The 18,688-nt window shown below is 39.0% G+C and overlaps 1 protein-coding gene across 2 annotated transcripts; it reads right to left on the bottom strand.

The window, feature by feature from the left end:
- Positions 1–1,863: 1,863 nt before the first annotated feature.
- On the bottom strand, positions 1,864–12,411 carry top1a (DNA topoisomerase Ia). 2 transcript variants are annotated; one of them, XM_022189371.2, is made up of 21 exons: positions 12,246–12,411; positions 11,722–11,746; positions 9,548–9,644; positions 9,269–9,389; positions 8,687–8,733; positions 8,505–8,597; positions 8,336–8,405; positions 8,026–8,117; positions 7,760–7,875; positions 7,521–7,642; positions 7,295–7,417; positions 6,829–7,016; positions 6,589–6,733; positions 6,083–6,226; positions 5,708–5,893; positions 5,558–5,626; positions 5,254–5,368; positions 4,913–5,040; positions 3,596–3,690; positions 3,348–3,497; positions 1,864–3,211 (listed from the first exon to the last, which is right to left on the bottom strand). In XM_022189371.2, the coding sequence occupies exons 1-21, from the start codon at positions 12,276–12,278 to the stop codon at positions 3,109–3,111; spliced, it is 2,262 nt and encodes a 753-aa protein (XP_022045063.1). In that variant the 5' UTR covers positions 12,279–12,411; the 3' UTR covers positions 1,864–3,108. The 2 variants fall into 2 exon arrangements, with proteins under 2 accessions (XP_022045063.1, XP_051804362.1); XM_051948402.1 differs by lacking the exons at positions 11,722–11,746; positions 12,246–12,411 and adding an exon at positions 9,731–9,787.
- Between the last annotated feature and the right edge of the window lie 6,277 nt (positions 12,412–18,688).

The raw sequence follows: 18,688 nt of genomic DNA, 5'->3' as shown, positions 1-18,688 counted from the left end.
TCCTGGAGGGACTGAAATATGTACTCACTAGTCCGGTCCGATGCAGTCTCGCTGATGACATTTCATGAATACGTCAGAACCAAGTACAGTTACGTACTGAGAAACGGCCACAGTTTTCTTACCACAAAGGTCCAAAGCTGTTCGTCTTCTCCTCTAGCATCAGGAAACGGGGCACGGGGTGGCTAATCAGATCACGGGGGGGACCACTGCGCCCCGTGCCCCCAAGGAAGATCCGCCACTGAATTGTTTCACACTTTCACAGGAAACAACACAAACATTGTTAGCTTGATGCTACATTTACCTGCTAATCAGGACTGGTCAGGTAGCTCGGTTAGCATCAGTAATTCACATTAAAGCTAATATTTACTGGATGCTAACTCTCTTCTCTGGTCAACACACACACAAATAAACTCCACCAACTCCTGGGGTTCACTGCTCACATTATATCTGACTCTGAAGTTGAACATAAAGTTCATTAAAAACAGCACCAATCAGTAAATGTCCCCCGTGTCCCCACGGAAGATGAACACTTTCACATTTTTTTCCCATCTTATATCTCTCACCTTATATCCCTGCCGCTTAATGGGAGAACTGAGCTGCAGGTTGTCGTGTCAGTATTTTGAATCGTGGTCTGAATGGTGTCAGGGTCGTTCTCAAACATATTTGGAGCTCATTGGTCAGTCTGGTACGATATTTAGTTTGGATTATATTCATAGTTGAGAAAACTACCTCATTACTGTATGTTTAATCAACATGTGCAGGGCTACTTTCTTCTCGGTGTCGCGTTATTTGTCTTTCTATCTACTCTGTCCTCTTGTATGTCCTTTGCCTCTAAACTGTTTTCTGAACGCTGAGCTTGCTTAGCGGCTGCATTGCAGAGATTTCATTGGCTGAGTAGCGTCACGTGGGATGCCTGAATTCATATGTAATTGGTCTGTGTGTTTCCTGAGCAATTAACCAACGACGTAAACACTGGAAAAGCTGCGCTGGGATAATAGAAGCGACCCGTGAAATTTCAAATATCATTACAATTTACTGATTACAGGTCCGGGGGAACCTGCTGACCAGCCCCACTGGACACCGGCCCACCGGGACAGTGCCCGGTATGCCAGATGGCCAGTCCACCCCTGACTGCATGTGAAATCCAACGTGGATAACAGTGAAATTCTTCAGTGTGATGAATGTGAAAGCAGGAACGCCGGGTTTGGAGGAAAAGCTCACAGCCTCACCTGCTGGTAAAAAGATGAAAGTGCATTTAGAGCTGATACAAAAACGCTGGTGTTTCCATGGCAAGCAACTGTTGCAAAGGCAGAGTAACCTATTCATTTACTCTGTGAGGAATAAAGCAAGCTATTCAGATGGTGGATTTAATGAAGGATGTGCACTGTGGGCAAAGTAAGGGGCCTTCCAGATGTTTCCAAAGAAAGGAACAGCACTCCTCAGGAATGCACATGGTTGCATTAAATCCAGTCACACCAGTTTGTTTTTCCGACTCATGACAAAGTGTTTCTTGGAGAGCCGTTTGATTTTAAAGATTATTCAGTTCTTGGAAGTGTTGCTCTTTAAATTTTGTTTAATCTTTCATAAAATGTTCTACTTTTTTGAGTAAGTCTGGGCCCATCTTGCCATTTTAAGACATTAAAAACATTTGACAATGTAAATGTTAGGACTGTAACTCTGTCAAACCTTTCTCCAAGAATCCTCATCCAAAAGCAACAGGCAGCTGTGCCACTTGGGGGCCCTCTGCTCAGGGAGAAAGTCTGTTTTGACAATTCAGTCAAAAGGAACCCTGGTGTCTCTGAAAGTGCTAAAGATGAGAAACTGACATGAATTACAAGAAAAATAAATGACAAGTACACTGCATATTTACCTGTTGGGTTTTATTCATTTTTACAACCTACAATGAGCTTAAAACTCAAAAACATGATCAAAGGCTATAACAAAAAGGTAAAACAGGAATAGGATGTTGACTTTACAGCTACTTACATCAACTTTCCTATCATAAAAGTGGAACAGAGTGGAATAAAATGAGCTGATAATTCACATTAAATGTTACATTACTTTATCCTCAATCAATACACAATTAAAAACCTGCCTAAATTGTAACAGTTTGGTGATTTTTTTTGGCAAAATTGATATCCCTCACACCCTGCTGGGAGGAAAAACACCATCCATTTACTGACTTTAAATACATTACTATAGCATTGTCTTCAAGTAACAGATATGGGAGTTTTTTTTTTTCCTTGGAACAATTCTTAAATTAAGTTAAAATCAGATGTAGACAGGGCTATGCAGAGAGATTCAGAGGATGCTTGCAACTCAAGAGGATAAAAATGATTGGTTCACATTTACACTGAAAAAGAAGTCCCTGATAGAGGATGTAAAACAAAATATTCACATTCTGCTTGCTTAAGTAAATATTGACATGGTTGCAGTATTTCCCCCCCCTTTGCCTGCCCAGACATCCTCTTTCATGCTCAACAATTCAACATAGTCCAGTTTAAAATATTCCCCAAACAGACAGCTATCGTGGTCGAGCCCCTCACACACACATGCACGCGCAGACACACAAACGCTCACATTTCCATTTCCTCGAAAGGCGCGTGGGTGTAGTTAAGGAATTCATTTGATTTTACTCTGTCTATCAAAATATAGAATTCATTAATAATACATGAGAGGGCTAAAATACAGAGTGAGTGAACAAAGAAAATAAAATGATACAAAGCATTTTTGTTTTTGCTTAATACAGTAGCTATAGGACCACAGAGTTCAAAGTTCAGGCATTGTCAGGTTTAGTCCCTGAGGAGGGACAGAGACAAAAGGAAAAAGGGTCTTCAAATTACACGGACTATGCCTCGATTCTCAGTTGTGGGTGTAGTTCAGCCTTTTGCCTGATCTCAGATCAGATGTTTGGACTATCCACAACACCCTCCTGTCACTTCAAAAATGGCCTCATCTTGTCTTACCATGTCACCGGTGTTTTCCTGCTAAAATCGTTTTAAAACTCCTTGTCACGTCTGGCCATCGAGCAAAATTCTGTTAAGCTAAAAAAAAAAACAAGTATCCAATAAAAAAATGTGTATCATAGTTAAAACCAAAAACTGGGATTTAAAATTCAAAGTCTTCGTCTGCCATGTCGATGGCCCAGGCAAACTTCTCACGCTGGGTTTTGTTGTAGATCTTCTCAACAGGAATGCCCCATTTCTTACACCTACAAGACAACAGCAGACAAATTCAGATGGATGGAGGACAACGTTTCAGTGCAATCATGTCCAGCTAGAAGAATCAGGGCAGCGATTCTTCAGCGGCACCGTCATTTTTCAAAACAATGAAGAACGTCCTCTTACCAAGCCACAGAAATGCGAGGGTCCAGATAGTTGAGTTTGGAAGTGCCCAGAGCAATCTGCTTGTTCTCTTCACGATCAGTCGCTTGCACTTCCAGCTTCATCAGTTGTTCCTCTATTCTCTGAACAGCCTTCTTCTTCGTCTCTACCGCCCTACCAAGGAGACAGGCCATGCAAGCGGTTAAACGCGTGATGAACAGACCAGTGGACAAACGATACACCTGGATCAAATCCCTGCTGGAAGTACTTACTTTTTGGATTTTTCATCTTTCCGTACTTTGGCATCAGCCTTGGCACTCTTCAGCTCTCTCTTGGCATCAGAAAGCTGGTCCCTTTTAGCATCGATCTAAGAATGACGGCAAACGGTTTCAGAGATTGTCCAGAATATATAATAATGGGGCAAATTATCTGGAAATTACGTTAGAAAAAGTGAGAATGTTCATGTTTTGGGACCAAACATGTCTAAAAAAAATTAATTCCTTGCTCATGACAAGATAATCGTGAAAGGACGAGTCTAACAGTGTTGGACATAATGTTACATATCACAGAAAATGATTCCCAGAGACTAACGAGAGAGGAATCAAATCACTCCAGTGAATCAGTCAGCTGGTTAGAGGCTACACCCACTGAGAAACAGACGTCCAACACAACAGAAATTTTGTGAAGTCGCCAAACACACATTTGAATGGATATGGTGGGATGGAAAAACAGTCACTTGAAACCACAACAGGTGTTTTTTTATAAATACTGCAATGCAAAAAATTATGTTAAATCGCTTCAGTTTTAATTGCTTCAGTGAAGAACAGCATCCTGGTGCGTCTCTAGTACCAGGGAAATCCAGTGTTCTCCAAATGGCTCTTTCAGATAAAACACACTATGAACAAAGTAATCAGGACTGGGTGTAGTAATGTCAAAGTGTCGCAGCGTGGGCTGCTCAGCTGGTTTCATTTTACCGGCTGTGACGTTGAGGAAGCTTTGTACAGATGTACGCATTCATTCATTTCATGGGAAATGATGTTCTCTCCCCCTTATCTTTCATTTAGGCCGATACAATTTCTGTGAAATTTAAGAAATTAAAAATGACAAGGCAGAATGAGACATGCACAAATTGGGCAGAGTCTGTGCTCATTCAAATATTCGTGCCAAATTGCTGCTACATTAATCATCAAATCCTCACAGAATAAAAAGACCATCTATCCTCTTCAAACATTTCCATAATACAGCAAAATGTGTGTTTCAGTGTCGTTTCAACATAACATTGTATCAGAATTTCTATATTTGCAGCATTTTGTTAATGAGGTCATTAGGAAACTATTTTGATACTATAATGAAGAAAGCAATTACTGATTCCCCTTTGAGCATACTGTCAAAATGAACAAGATTCAAGCATTAGGAGGAATAACAATCTGACTACAGCAGCAAGATACACATTTTACTGACAACTCAAGGTCAATGTTACAAGTTTCACATTTCAATAAAACTCTCAAAGCAAAAGTGTGATATAAACTCAAGTCAATTCAAAAAAAGTGAGACTCACTGTTGCCCAGAAAATTAAAACAAATCCTCACCTTAGTCTGCAGGTTCTGCATAGACTTCTCAAATGTCTTCGGTGGAGCCCTCTGATGGTTGCACAGGATGGCCACAGCCCTGTTGGCCCTGTTATAGGACAAGATCTTGGCTGGAATGTTTTCCTCCGCTAGAAAGACAGTGATCAATTTTCAGTCTGCAGAATAACTCCAAACCGTAGTCAAGACAAAACCCACATGAAAATCTTATTAGCAATTCAAAACAAGCATATCAGAGGCAACACTGGCTGCTTTTAAAGAGGAGAATAATCAATGAGGATTTCCGTGTAAAATCTGGTTCCAGAGCATTCTACAGCCAATAGCCAACTTGGGTAGAGACGTACAGTTTGTGAGCTCCTTCAGCTGCTGCTGCAGGGTGATTGAGGCGTTGTATGTACGGAAAACTTTGGCTGTCAGCCCGTCCATCAGCTCCTGAAGGTGTTTGTTCAGGATAGAAGTCTGAAGGAAAACAGTGTAATCAATATACAAAAAAGTTTTGAATATTAAAAAACTGGATGCTGTTCTTTGAGGCCATCAGTTTAGAAACCCCCAGTCTAAATAAGTTGTACTTCATACTTTCTGCTAAATTAAATGTATAAACTAAATAAGGATAGTCTAGATTTCTTCCACAGATGAATTTCTGCTTACATTCAGGCGATCAAACAGGTCATCATCAGGCTCTTTGTTCTCCATGAACAACTGAAGATTTTTAAATACCTGGAAAAGAAAAATTCCATGAATACAGATGCAGAGTCTGTATACTTAAAGACTGCATTGCAGGAAGGTCATCATCCTTACCCTTTTCTCCACAGGGACTTTGTTGTAGTAGCGAATTGAGTCTTTACCCAGAAAGTCAAACTCTACCACATACTCCTGACCATCATTCTCTGGATAGAGTTTGATGTGTTCAACTCTCAGGGAGCAGCAGCCCACTGTGTCCGCAGTTTCTCCTTCTTCCTTCTCATTACCCGCTCTCAGAGCCAGCTAGTGCACATCAGAACAGTTGGATTAAAGACGGCTTATAAAAGACATTACCCTTACTGAAGTCAGTGTTTAAGCACCCACTAAACCCAACGTCCAACTTACGGTCATTAAAAAGCAGTAACACTACATTAAGGTCCTTCAAGCTCTAACCACACTCAAGGCAATGTCAATAGTAATCATGATCCTCACCTTGTCAATGAAATAGAGAGCCACAGCTCTCTGTCTGATTCTCATCTCTTTGGACTTCCAGTCTTCACGGTACTGGGCTCTGATGCGGTCCACACACTTCTTCAGTCGTCGAGCTGTTTCATACTTCTGCCAATCCTTCTCTCCCTGCAAACAATAAGAACAAATGCGGAAAGCCTAATCAATATCTTAAGGGACCGAGTTTGTGCATCAACCTTACACAAACATGGCACAATTGAGTCAAAGTAACCAGAAGGATGTTGCACAAAAGAGCAACATGTTGTAGGTAGAAGCATTGAGAAATGAGAAAACACACCCTTTCGATGTATCACTTTTTACATTCTAGCGAAGCAAAGAATAAATAAATCACATTATAAAAAGGTCTGAACTTCCAGTGAAAGCCACAGAAACTCTGTACAGACGATCCTGTGTAATTGTTTGTCCCAGACAGAAGAATGACTAAAGATCCATTCTGAACAATGTCTAAACATTCATGTCCATCAGCTTACCTTGATTCTAGAGCTGGGGTTCAGCATGATGTATTTTATGGAGCCTTGAATGTTCTCCGTCCACGACACCAGCCAAGTCACCTTGTTGTCATGACGAACTTCTTTCCATTTGGTGCCTGGAGGAGGCTCGGGGTACTTGGAGTCTCTGTGTGGAGAACATTACTTGTTAAACTCAGGGAATGCAGAAGTTAATCAGCAAAAAAAAAAAAAAAAAAAAAAAAAAGGCAACCCGTCATTTACTTGCTGCAGTTGATTATGATGTCTTGAGGCCTGATGCGACGTTTGAGCATGCCCATCTTAGGATGGTCTCCACGACCACGAAACAGACCTGGGGGCTCAATGCGGAAATTAGCAATACGCTCCCTGTGGTTGTCCATGATACAGAAGCCATATTCCTGCAAGATGCGCTCGTTTTCTTCCTTAATTTTCTACAAAGAGTAAGAAAGAACACATTTCTCCATCTTGTTGGCTTCAATAATTTAAACTGTGGGAAATGTTGCATTCACTGTGATTGTAATATTACTAAAAAGGAAATTATGGACATTTTTCACAATCCCCAACTAAAACTGCCAATGTCCTTTAAGCACACTGCTTCCTACTGAATGTTTACACACATGTGATTTTAACAAAAGTCACAAAGCAGGAGAAGAGCAGTACTTTAAAGTTAGCATACCATTTGGCCCACTACACACATGTAACAACTGACCAGTTTGTCCTCCTTTGTCATGGCTTTCCTGGCTTCAGACTGCGCCTTGAAGTATTCACTCATCTCAGTGAAGTTGCACTTCTTCAGGTCAGTGATCTTACTTTTTTCTTCTGAAGTCATTTCCTGTATTAACAAAACATAACATACTTAAACACATAAACTTCTGCTAATTACAAGACCCAACAGATTTTTAAAAACATGACAACTGTTATTCACTTTTCCCTACTTTTCTCCAATCTTTAAAGAAATTTTTACGGAAGATATCCTTTGTGGTGTATTCATGGTCCAGCATTTTGGCAAAGAATGTTGCCACCTCCTCTGCTTCTGGGCTGAGTTTCATATGTTTACCTGAAATTTAGAAGGGGGAGAATGAAAATGCAGCATCGGCCACTGACATTTACACCTGCCCTCAAGGAGGCTTGATGATGTTAAAGGTGAGCACTTCAGTGCAAAACACAGTCTTACCATCATAGTAAAATTTAACATTGCTCGGGAGAGGCTCATAAGGAGGTGCAAACACCGGCCCTTTGTGTTCCAGGAACTTCCATTTGACTCCATCTGTGTATCTCTCCTCTTCCCACCTGGAATCAACCAAATAATGCAATTCATTAAGAGACTGAATACACTAGTAGAAGACATTCTAAAATCCAGTAACAACATGCAAATAATTATCACCACACCGTGCACACTATATACTGTAGGTATGGTATAGCTGGCTGACATTATCTCACCATTTCCACTTCTCCTCTGGCTCTTTCTTCGCTTTCTTTTTTCCATCACTTACTTCTCCTTTTTTGTTTTTTGTCTTTTTGGACTTGACATCCTAAAAAAAAGGAAGCGAAAGTATTGAAGTTCTTTTACAGCCAAACTACCAGAAGAATAAAGAATAATGATCAGTATCAACATTGGGATGAAACCAAGTTGTTCAGGTTTGTCTTGATAAATACACTGGAGAGAAGTACTAATAAAATCCCCCCCAAAATTGCCCCCACTTGTCCACAGAAAATCATAAATCTAAGTCCAAACTTGCTCTCCGCTTACCTCATCTTGTTTCCTTTTCTTGGCCTTCTTGTCATTTTCAGTCTTTATTTTCTTAGGCTTGTATTCAGAGCTGAAACAAACACCTGATGTTACAAGTCTGATAGATCAAACCTTGGTTACAGATGCTACAACTCCAGGAAACACAAATCTAATGGCATAAACCGCTTACTCATAGTCATCATCTCGTTCTCTTTTTAGAGACTTCTCATGTTTAGGAGAGTGGTAAAAATCTTCCTCAGGCTCAGACTTCACATACGGAGGGCTGACAAAAAAAGTGTGTAAAATTTAGACCGAGCGTCATGAAAATGCATCTGTATAGCACTCAAAAAGAAATGTGAAGTTGTGGCATACCTGGCAAAGCCATTCTCTTTTTTGACTTTACCATCGAGGGACTTCATCTGAAATGTTCACACAATAAGATGGAAAACCTTTCAGTGTAAACAGAAGAGAACCATATCTACATAAAAGCTTAATTACAAATTGGCAGAAACGCAGATTTTATGAACAAACATTCCTTAACTTCCTGCATAAAATGTGGTTGGTTGGTAGTAAGTGGTGGAGGGTACAACATGTAGCAGATTTAGATACTGTAGTCACTTCTACCACAATGTAATGCTACGCAATAGCTTTTTGGGGCTTGTCAAATTACCAATGTAATTTCCCATAAAACTGCTAATTTGCATTGCTAAATCAATCTGTTATTTCTGCTAAAACACAAAACATTGTTTTCTAGAGTATTATAGTCATTTTAAATGACTAAAAACAATATTACTACAAAAATATGCCCAAACAATGATGTCAAATTTGGCATAATCTCACAGATCCCACCACTTGCCACACCTGTTTGACAGAATTTAACACTGTAGAAGTTATAAACATTAAATACACCAACACACATGCATGCTTCCATGAGTTATTGGCATGGTATTTCACCTTCTCCTCTTTCCTCTTCTCCTTGTGCTTATCCTTGTATTTGTCTGTGCTGCCATCTTTGTGCTTCATCTTTTCCTTCTCCTTGTCTCTGTGTTTTTTATCGGAGAAGTCCTTGTGATCGCTAGAGTTTGAGAAATGCGCAACTATTAATTTGGCTAGTTTCAGCATCCACTATTCAATCCTGAAAATAATGCAGTAATCAACCATGTTGTGTCTACACTAAACAGTCTTCTCTAGAAACATGCATTTATAAAGAGCCTGGAAGCACCCACACAATACCTGTTGCCATGCTTAGATTTTTCCCGTTCCTTATCCTTCTTGTGGTCCTTATGTTTGTGTTCCTTGTCCTTATACTTATCTTTATGCTTGTGAGAGTCTGGGAAGAAAATAGTAATGTATTCAAAAGTGAACAAGACACTGAATCAACAATTGGCTGAAAAAAGATAATTGTTGTAAACCTACATTAAGACTGTATACACAAGTGGCAAAGAAAGTATTCCCCTCAACCCGGGGCTACGGTAGACAAATCAAGAAAGACAATATTCTTATCATCTGACAAACATATAAAGCACTGTAAAGTCTACACATGCAAGTCTTCAAAAACATAAATTAAATAATTACACAAAGGTCTGTACATGCACCATAATCTGCATGTCACGCAGGCTTTAATCACAACGTTTATTAGACAATAGCACAGCACCTCCTACTGCCTGAATGAGCCTCAAGTTTTTTTAGACAATATGAAACAGGATGACAAGCTGAAACATGCAAGAGACAAAATAGGCTTTCACCTATCTTTAATGTCTATGTCAAGGCAGAAAAAAAAATCATCCTGAAGTAATGAAAAGAGGCAATTGTCAAAATTAAAGAGCTGACACGCTAACATTGCCATAAACAAACACAAAATCAAGCCTACATGTTTTAGGGGGCTCAAAGCTTCAGACCCAGACAAGAGTGGAGCTGACAGCTACAGCCCAGCAGAAGTTGTTTATGTTCTTCTGGTATGCCAGTATACAACAAACAAGCTGCTCACGTGTACCAAGCTGACAACTCTGATGACTGCTCTGATCTTAAAGAAATCTCTAATCAGACTTACATCTAGGTCCTGATTGCTCAATTTAATTATGTATAACTAGGTGTCTTTGTTCAGCCATTATTCCAAAGTGACGGGTTGGATTGGTGCTACTTTTATATTTATGCCAAAGTACTGTGCGAGTCAAACCACTGTAAGGGCACTTCGGCCCTGAAAAGCATGTTAATATTGTACATAATGTGCCAGTAAACAGATAGGCATTGAATCTTTAAAAATTGTGATTATTTTTTAACCAGGTCAATGTGTGAATGCTTAAAAGTCAACCTTGTTTGAAATATGTAGTTGAAACCATTTAGTCCAGTCTGAGAGGAACGCACACATAATTATTTAAATCTAATTAAAAGCAAAAGGTAAGGCCACAAATCATTGTGGTCTTACTGCAGATTAATTAAAACCAATAAAGTGGTGTCACAACAGGCTAAATTATATTGAAAAACAATAAAATTGTAGATAAGATCAATAATGCTCCAGGCTACAATCTCTAGCGTAAACAATCCAAACAGTCTAGACAGAACTGAGATGATTCAGGGGTTTAAACAATGTATAACAAAAACTTTGACTTAAAAAAAAAAAAACCTGTTCCTAGTTATCAGTATGTTTTATGTCTAATCTGCTGCATCTTCCTAAAGCTTAAACAAGTTATAACAGTTAAAAGGGAGTCTAAAACTGACTTTGTTTTACTTTAAGACATTACAAAGACCACCAATAACCAATACGCTGCATACAATGCCATAGGACAGACAATAAAAGTTACTGACTTGAGGTGCTGACTGCTGAAATGTGGACCCAACTTAAAATGATCTTTCTCCCAACATGTGGGAATGTGAAGTCTCTGTGGCCACAATAAAAAAAATCTTAATCTATGAACACCGCGTATGAAAACCTATAGCATTCTTGGCCACCACTTGAGATATTAATGAAGCACAGTGCCTTCGCATGTCTCCTTCATACAGCCATCTCCACTTCACAGCCTGGGTTCAGCTTGCAGTACAGTCAGGCCGCTACACCGAAAAAGAAAATGGCGCAGAGACTAAGTCCTCAACCCCCAAACCCTCACTTTCAGGTGGGAAATGTGCCATTAAAAGCTAACCAACAAGACATTCTAATACGATAAACTGACAAAACACCTCCCGCTGTGTGGCAATATCGACTACAATCGACAAAATAATGCAAGGAAAAGCTTTAACAAGACCTCCCTTTTGAACAATAGGCGCTTGTGAGTGAGACAGAGGACTTAGTCTCTGGACGCCATTTCTGTCCTCTACTGACAACTAACGTAGCATTGCATTTGATCAGTTAAAACATGTCAGAATTACTGGAAAATCCTCGTTTTTTGGTAGCTTAAAGGTAATAAACTTACCATTAACCCGAGAGCCACAGTCAATCTGAAAAACCAAAGACAAATCGGTGTTAAATTCCGTAGTAGGTTAGCTAACTAGCCGGCTAACTAACTTTGAACTTGCTTGATGGCAAAGCGACAGTTTGTTAGCTTCGCGCTAGCTAGACTAGCTTGCTACGCTGGCTGGTAATATGGCTTAGCGGCTACGTCCGAAGCAGCTACAGCTAACGTAGGTTATAGCTAATGCTAACACAAATGTAGCGTTGCTCCACTTTGTGTTTGAGTTTATGTCCACATATATAAACCTAAATACCAACTAGGGAGCCCGTTTTCTCAGTGTCCCAAATGATAATGTGGCGAAACTTGTCAAGACGCTGGTAACGACAAAATTAGTTAGCTTTCAAACACAGTCGGCTAACGCGCGCTAGCAGGTAGTGTTGACTGTTAGCTGAGTTACCCTCTTCAAACCAAGCAAATTAAACGGCAGCAAGAAGCGGCACCCGGTATTCACCGGGGATGACATTACAAAATATGCTTAACATCACCTGGTCCTCGCTGTGGGAATGGTCCCCACTCATTTCCTAAGCGCTGTTGGACTGTGGAATTAAAAATGAGAAGCGTGTAGGTGACCACACACCGGCGAAGAGATGCAGGCAGAATGAAGAAAAGGCTCGGTTGTGTAAGCGATATTCGAAGTCCCAAATGTTCACCACTGCGCAAGCGTGTCAATTTAAATGGCAGTGTGGCTCCTCCTTCTCTAAAAACGTGCTGCTCGTCAGGCCCACGCAGAGATGTGGTTAAATGTTGAAGTACTTTGGCCCAAGGATAAAGCCCTTTGATTGTTGCCTTATCAAAATAAAAAATAAAAAATTGACTACAGTGAAGTGGATCACGTAAATCCCATCACTGGCAGACTTAAACTTCCCCCCAGAAAACTTACCAAAGTCCGTAAATGTCTTAATTGTTTGGTCCACAACCAAATGATGTTCAGTTTGCTGCTCAGAGGAGTGAGCAAAGCACGGCATATTGTCATTTTAAAAGCTGGAATTTTCACTTATTGAAAAACTGATTTAACCAGTTGATAAAGTAGTTGCAATTATATATTAGCTGAGAACTAATCACTAAACCGATTAACTGTTGCAGCTCTAATTGGCAATAATCAAAACGTTTTCAAAGAACAACAAAAAAATGTGCATATTAAATAACATATATTTTAGCAGTTAAAGTCAGAGCAACATCATCATTTTTTAAAAGAAAATTAATCTTATATTTAAGTAACAAGTCTGTGCCAGTCAAAATGACTCATAATTATGCTTCACATTACATTGGGTTTTATTGCAGCAAAGTTGTAGTCTGATTAAATTTAATAAACCTCTACATCTGTTCACATAAACATAAATATTATCTAGATATTATACATGATATAAAACTTTGATTTTGTTTCAGATTTTCTGCTACTGCTTTCAAATTCAGTGCTTTCATCTAGTGGTTATAGAGTGCAGCAGATCTGTTGTTTAAAGCAGGATTTTGTGATTGGTATTAAAGGTCTGAATGACAAATGGTCCACTCAGGAGGGAAAACAGTCAGTTTCTACAGGGGATGACTCACATTTTACTCATGAATTTTAATTCATGTCTTACTAATGTCCTATTACAGCTGTAATTTTCTCCTTCTTTGGAATAATCAGTTTCATGATGGATACTTCTGAATTTGAAATGTTAATTAATAGGGTAAATGATAGGAGTAATATGTGTGTAGTTTGACAGATTAGTAGATGACTTGGAGAAGGAGATCAAACTGGAGTATGATCACACTACGAACTCCATGATCTTTGAAAAAGTAGTGTTTCCACACATCACCCTGCCACAGAGGGACTCTGAGTGTGTACCACAAACTGGTAGGACAGTTGGCCTTGTACACATTTGTTTATATTTATCATCCAGTATGTGGTGTCATGTACAGAATCTAAGCCCTGGTTTGTTTTTCTTGTACAGGTTGCGTTCCAGTTCCTCACTTTGACTATAAGAAGAGGCGAGATGCATTTGTCTTCAGCTCTATGCTAACAAAGCCAGAGGTGATCTGTGTGTTATCCAAAATGTGGTCTGAGAGCAACAAAGTAGTAACAATGACGCTGTTCAACGTCACCTCGGTCACACCTCTTCAACTGGACGAATTTGTAGACATCCAGTCTCATACTGAGGTACAGCAGTGGAGACAAAGTATTTAGATAACTTTTTCTTTTGATAGCAAAATAAATTCCACTTCCATAGCAACGTTCATTCATGAATAAACGTACAATAGAAAAATAGATGAAAAATACAATAAAATAGGATCAACATTTAAGTAAAAAGACAGGCTAAAAGAAGACATAATAACTGTTGGAAGGAGAAATGAGCAGTAAAAAGACAGACCTAACGATTTTATCAAACAGTGTCAGCAGATTTAGAGTCTGGGCAAAATAACAAAAACTTACTCTCCATAACTTTTAGTTCTGACTTTGGGTTTTAGATCAAAAGGATCAAAGAACTGAATGTCATAACTGTGTCAGATAAGACAGGACATTTGATTTTTCAAAAAACAAAGCAAGAAACTGATTTTGTGGTGCAAAGGTAACATATTTACACATTTTTAATATATTGGACTGCTACTTTAAAATGTCATTAAATTCCTTTAAATGAAAATTTGCATGCATAATTGTCATCATCATCATCATCAAGCTAAAACATCAGTCACTGGGGAAAATTTGGCTTATTTGTGGTCGGAGTAATTCTAGACAACTAGCAGTGCCAACTTTTCTTTTATTCTCAATTGCTATGGTACTGAGGAAGAGCCTCTACTTTTGTGATTTATTTGACTTTAACTGTGCATATATTTTGTTACTGATGTTGTGAATGACCAGAAACACAACCCCTACACACAAAGAAGGGTTTCACATGAGTCAATAAGCATCAGCTCTTTTCTTCCTTCTTCAGATAAGCTTGTGTCTTGGGGCGACTCAGATTGTCACATCAGTTAGAATGCTCTTTCTATTTTTCCCACTAACTCAAAATGATGATGAAACATATTCAGAGGTTCAGGTTACAAGCAATTAAGTTCCTTTTAGGAAAGTAACAGCAACTCCACTGACTTTCTTTGCTTTGTTTACACTGTGTCAGAGTGTGAAAATCTCCACTACAACTAGTGGTAGATGTTGATATCACACCTTCTCACTCAGAGAAGCTGACACAAGATTTACAATCCCTCGAGGTGTTGCCCTAGTGTACAGTGCAGCGTACAACAAAATCAAGCAGCAATCCTCACAGTACCTCCACACAATCAGAGATTTTTAAAAACACAATAAGTATTTGCTTACTAATAATTAATATAAACATCTCATAGAAAATAATATATGTGCAAGTGTATCTTTGAAAACAGTGTGATAACTCATTAGAAACAATCATAGGAGCTTCAGTAGAAATCAACTGGACTTCTCTTGTAGGTTCTTGAATTTACAAGAGAAGCTCTTACAATTACCATGCCCTGGATGACTGAGAATCTACACAGACATATATTCAGAACAGTAAAAACATTAGTTTAAGGATGTTGCACACTGCTGAACATACACGAGAAGTACTGGCTTAAAGTAGAGCAAAACCACATAAGAGGTGCAGTTGCATGGAAACATATGTAAACACATGTAAAGCATCCCATTTGCTGAATGATCACATTGTTATGGTGCAGAGCATGTTTTTCTTGTCCCTTATAAAAGGCTTTTGAGGCCTGTATGAACACCTGGAAGAGCCAGCTCATGATGACTCAGGCACACACATATACACTTAAGGCCTTGTGTCATGTAAAGTTGTTGTGGAGTGTCTCATATTGTGTTACTGCCCTCTTGTGGTACATACAGGGTGTGACTATACCTGTAGCCCATCTTCGCATCTGATGATATCAACTAGCATGGAGCAAATGTGGAAGACAGTCATGAAAAGTGCTACAAGTTCAGCGATTTCTCCACATTTTATGTATTAGGCCAGTAGTTTAGAGTTTTGCATATTATCTTTGAACTACATGATAAGGGAGCTCAGGTGTTTCTCTGTTTATTTCTAGGTAACTGTGTGTCCCGATGTGATTAGATCTACCAGACAAACTAAAGATGTGCAACGTACAGTATCTCTCCAGTTTTGCTGGAACAGAGAAACTCCAGAAGGATCTTTGGGAGTACTCTGAAAAATAAACAAAGCTCCTTCTTCAGGTAAACCAACCAAACGTGTCCTTAAAGCATTTTTGGCATTCAGCTTCTGATGATGTGAATTTTTTAAATCATTTGAGTTCACTAAAATTTCATAATTACATTGCTTTTTCACTTTTCACTTGCAAAGAGAGTGGCCAAGCACATGCCCTTTAGCTGTTATTAATATGCATAGCTTTGATACCAAGAGACAAAACAAATACGAATCTTGAAACACACATGCACACGTGTAAAATGCACCACACAGTTATTTGTTGATGATAAGCTCCTGAAGATTCTGTTCCAGAGCAAAGATCCCACTGCTGTTCCACAATACCTGTGCAAATCCTTCAACAACATTGCACAGGTTTTCCTGGCTGGTTGTTGTTTTTTAATTACACTGCTTATATATTACAGGACATGCATATCACATGACAATAACATATTTGTTGATTCTTAGCTTCAGTTTCAGTCAGACCTACAGATCACACATATATACTCTGGAGGAGGTAAAACTTCTTGTCAGTGTGGTCAACTTGATGTGGAGAATCTTTTTAAGCCACATAAAGAGATAACATTGACGGCTTACAAAAAGTGTAGCCCGAGGTAAGTGAGCCTGACTTTTAATGTTTATTGATAAGTTTTATATTTCTGGGAAGCTTGTCGAGGCATTTTAGAAAGATGCTTGTGTGCCCTCTTGACCTTTCAGCAGCCTCATGTAGAATAGATTTTATAATGGCAAGTTTTTAAAAACAAATATCTTGGAAAGCTTTTCATTTATCAAGCTAAAATTTCACATATAGCATTTAACATATCCATAGTTTATTAGAAAAAATAACTCTGACAAATCAGAAATGGCTGAGAAGAACCTTTCTGAAAAAAATGGTGATATAAGATGAAAACATCCACTAGATTTTCACCCAACAAGCCACTTCTTTGAGAAAGTAGTGAACAAAATTACAAAAAATGAACCCCGCTGGCTGCTGTCACATTTCAACGCTTATCCGCAAACACTGATTTTTCTCCACAGTCTCTGGGGCAAGAACAGATGTACAGCCTCAGTCCTTGTAAACAAGCTTTTTTTTTCTCTTTAGCAAATTCACAAAACCCTTTCCCTGAAGAAAAATGTATAAATTCCAATTTTCAAAGACTTTATGGCAGTGGAGCTTTTGGGTCAACTGACAATAAATGTTTTCAACTGTTTCACCAACAGTTTATTTGTCACTTTATTTTCTAAAATGTTTCTACTATTTTCGCATTTTTCACCAGGTGTATTCGTACATTGATAATGTCAAAGTGTAAACTGATGGATCAGTCAGAACATAAAGTATATTAAATATGTCGTGTGATAGCTGTGTTAAATCAACTTCAGCCACCAGAGGTCAGCATCGTCTTAAGTGGTCATATGGTGATTTATAAATCTCACGGCCTACACTTTGTCCTGCAGTGTTCAAGTCTGGCTTTCATATTTTCTTAGCTGCTGAGGCTGAAATCACTGAAACTAAAGGAAAAACTTTTATGGGCTCATAAGTATAGAAAAGATAAATGAGAATGTAAGAGTTAGGTCATGACATTTCAAGCTGAACTGTCTAAAACATGTTTGGATTAAACATTGTCAGAGGTTTTAGACCAAGAGTGATTCAAAGCAACCAAATCACTATGGAAACCATTGACCCTGTGCTGAATGAGGTGTGGTGTGCCCTCGTCTGGCATGGGGCCAGTAGGGGGATACTTACAAGGTCCCAGATCAGTGTCACTGTCACTGTATGACCAGGAGGAACGGCCTGCCAGATCTGAACCAGAATTGTGGTATTTTGTTGAACTTCTCTGCTGGACATGGATTGGCCATAATGAACACCATGTGCAGCACTGGGTTGCTCATAAGTGCACTTGGCACCATGGCATTTTTAGCCATAGGTTGATGATCAACTTGTATCTTCCAACATGTAGTCACATGTCTTGGACACTTGGATGAAGGCAGGAGGAGAGTTGTGACCTGATCAAATCCTAGTGGTGAGTTGGATCAGATGGCAGATAAGACTGGTAGACAGAACTGGTAAATTAAAAAAAAACATGTGATGGTCAAATGGTACCGTCAGACAGAGACATCCTGTAGGAGGCCCATGACAGAAGAAATTATCTCATGCATACAGCACAGATGTGGAGGATATCTGAAAACTACAAATCCAGACCAGAGCTTGTGAAAACAATAATTACACCATTTCCATATTACTTCTCACTTACATCCCAATGTTTCAACAGGACCAGTCAGCAATACAGCCACTGAATAAAATTTCTCTTCCATTATTTCCCAGTTTCTTCCAACTCCAGCTAAGTCCCATCTCACTTTCAGCCTCAGAGACTAGTCCAAGGTCTTCCAGGGCAGCATAGAGGTCGTCACATAAAACATAAGCAAAATATTATACAACAGTCACATCACTGATATGAAACAAATTGTGATAATATCCTCAAATCAGATTAGTCACTTGATCCATTATACATTTAAACTGTGTGACATAGTGGAATAACATTTAGATTCCTTTTAAAGACCTTCACAACCATTAATAGCAGTGTGCTGTATGGCTTTGGTCTGCAAAACCCAGACAACAGGTGTGACAGATATTCTCGAGTCCCTGAACTAACAATGCTTGAAGGAATTCAAATGGAAGAGACAAGATTAAAAGCGTGTTTGTACATCTTACAATCCACAGTGTAAAAGTAGCATTGCTTTGGTTGTTTCTAAAATAAATTACAGCTGCTGCAGCTGTGGTGTCGCAA

Source organism: Acanthochromis polyacanthus, chromosome 5, assembly GCF_021347895.1.
Source record: "Acanthochromis polyacanthus isolate Apoly-LR-REF ecotype Palm Island chromosome 5, KAUST_Apoly_ChrSc, whole genome shotgun sequence".
Taxonomy (NCBI): Eukaryota; Metazoa; Chordata; class Actinopteri; family Pomacentridae; genus Acanthochromis; species Acanthochromis polyacanthus.
Note: the sequence above shows the minus strand (reverse complement) of the source record. Positions and strands in the feature narration are given on the sequence as shown.

Coding starts and splice junctions, on each gene's coding strand:
- top1a (XM_022189371.2), bottom strand. CDS start 12,278: ATGAGTGGGGACCATTCCCACAGCGAGGACCAG. Junction 6,734..6,828: donor ATCATAATCAACTGCAGCAA/GTAAATGACGGG, acceptor TTCTCCACACAG/AGACTCCAAGTACCCCGAGC. Junction 5,627..5,707: donor AAGTCCCTGTGGAGAAAAGG/GTAAGGATGATG, acceptor TTTCTTTTCCAG/GTATTTAAAAATCTTCAGTT.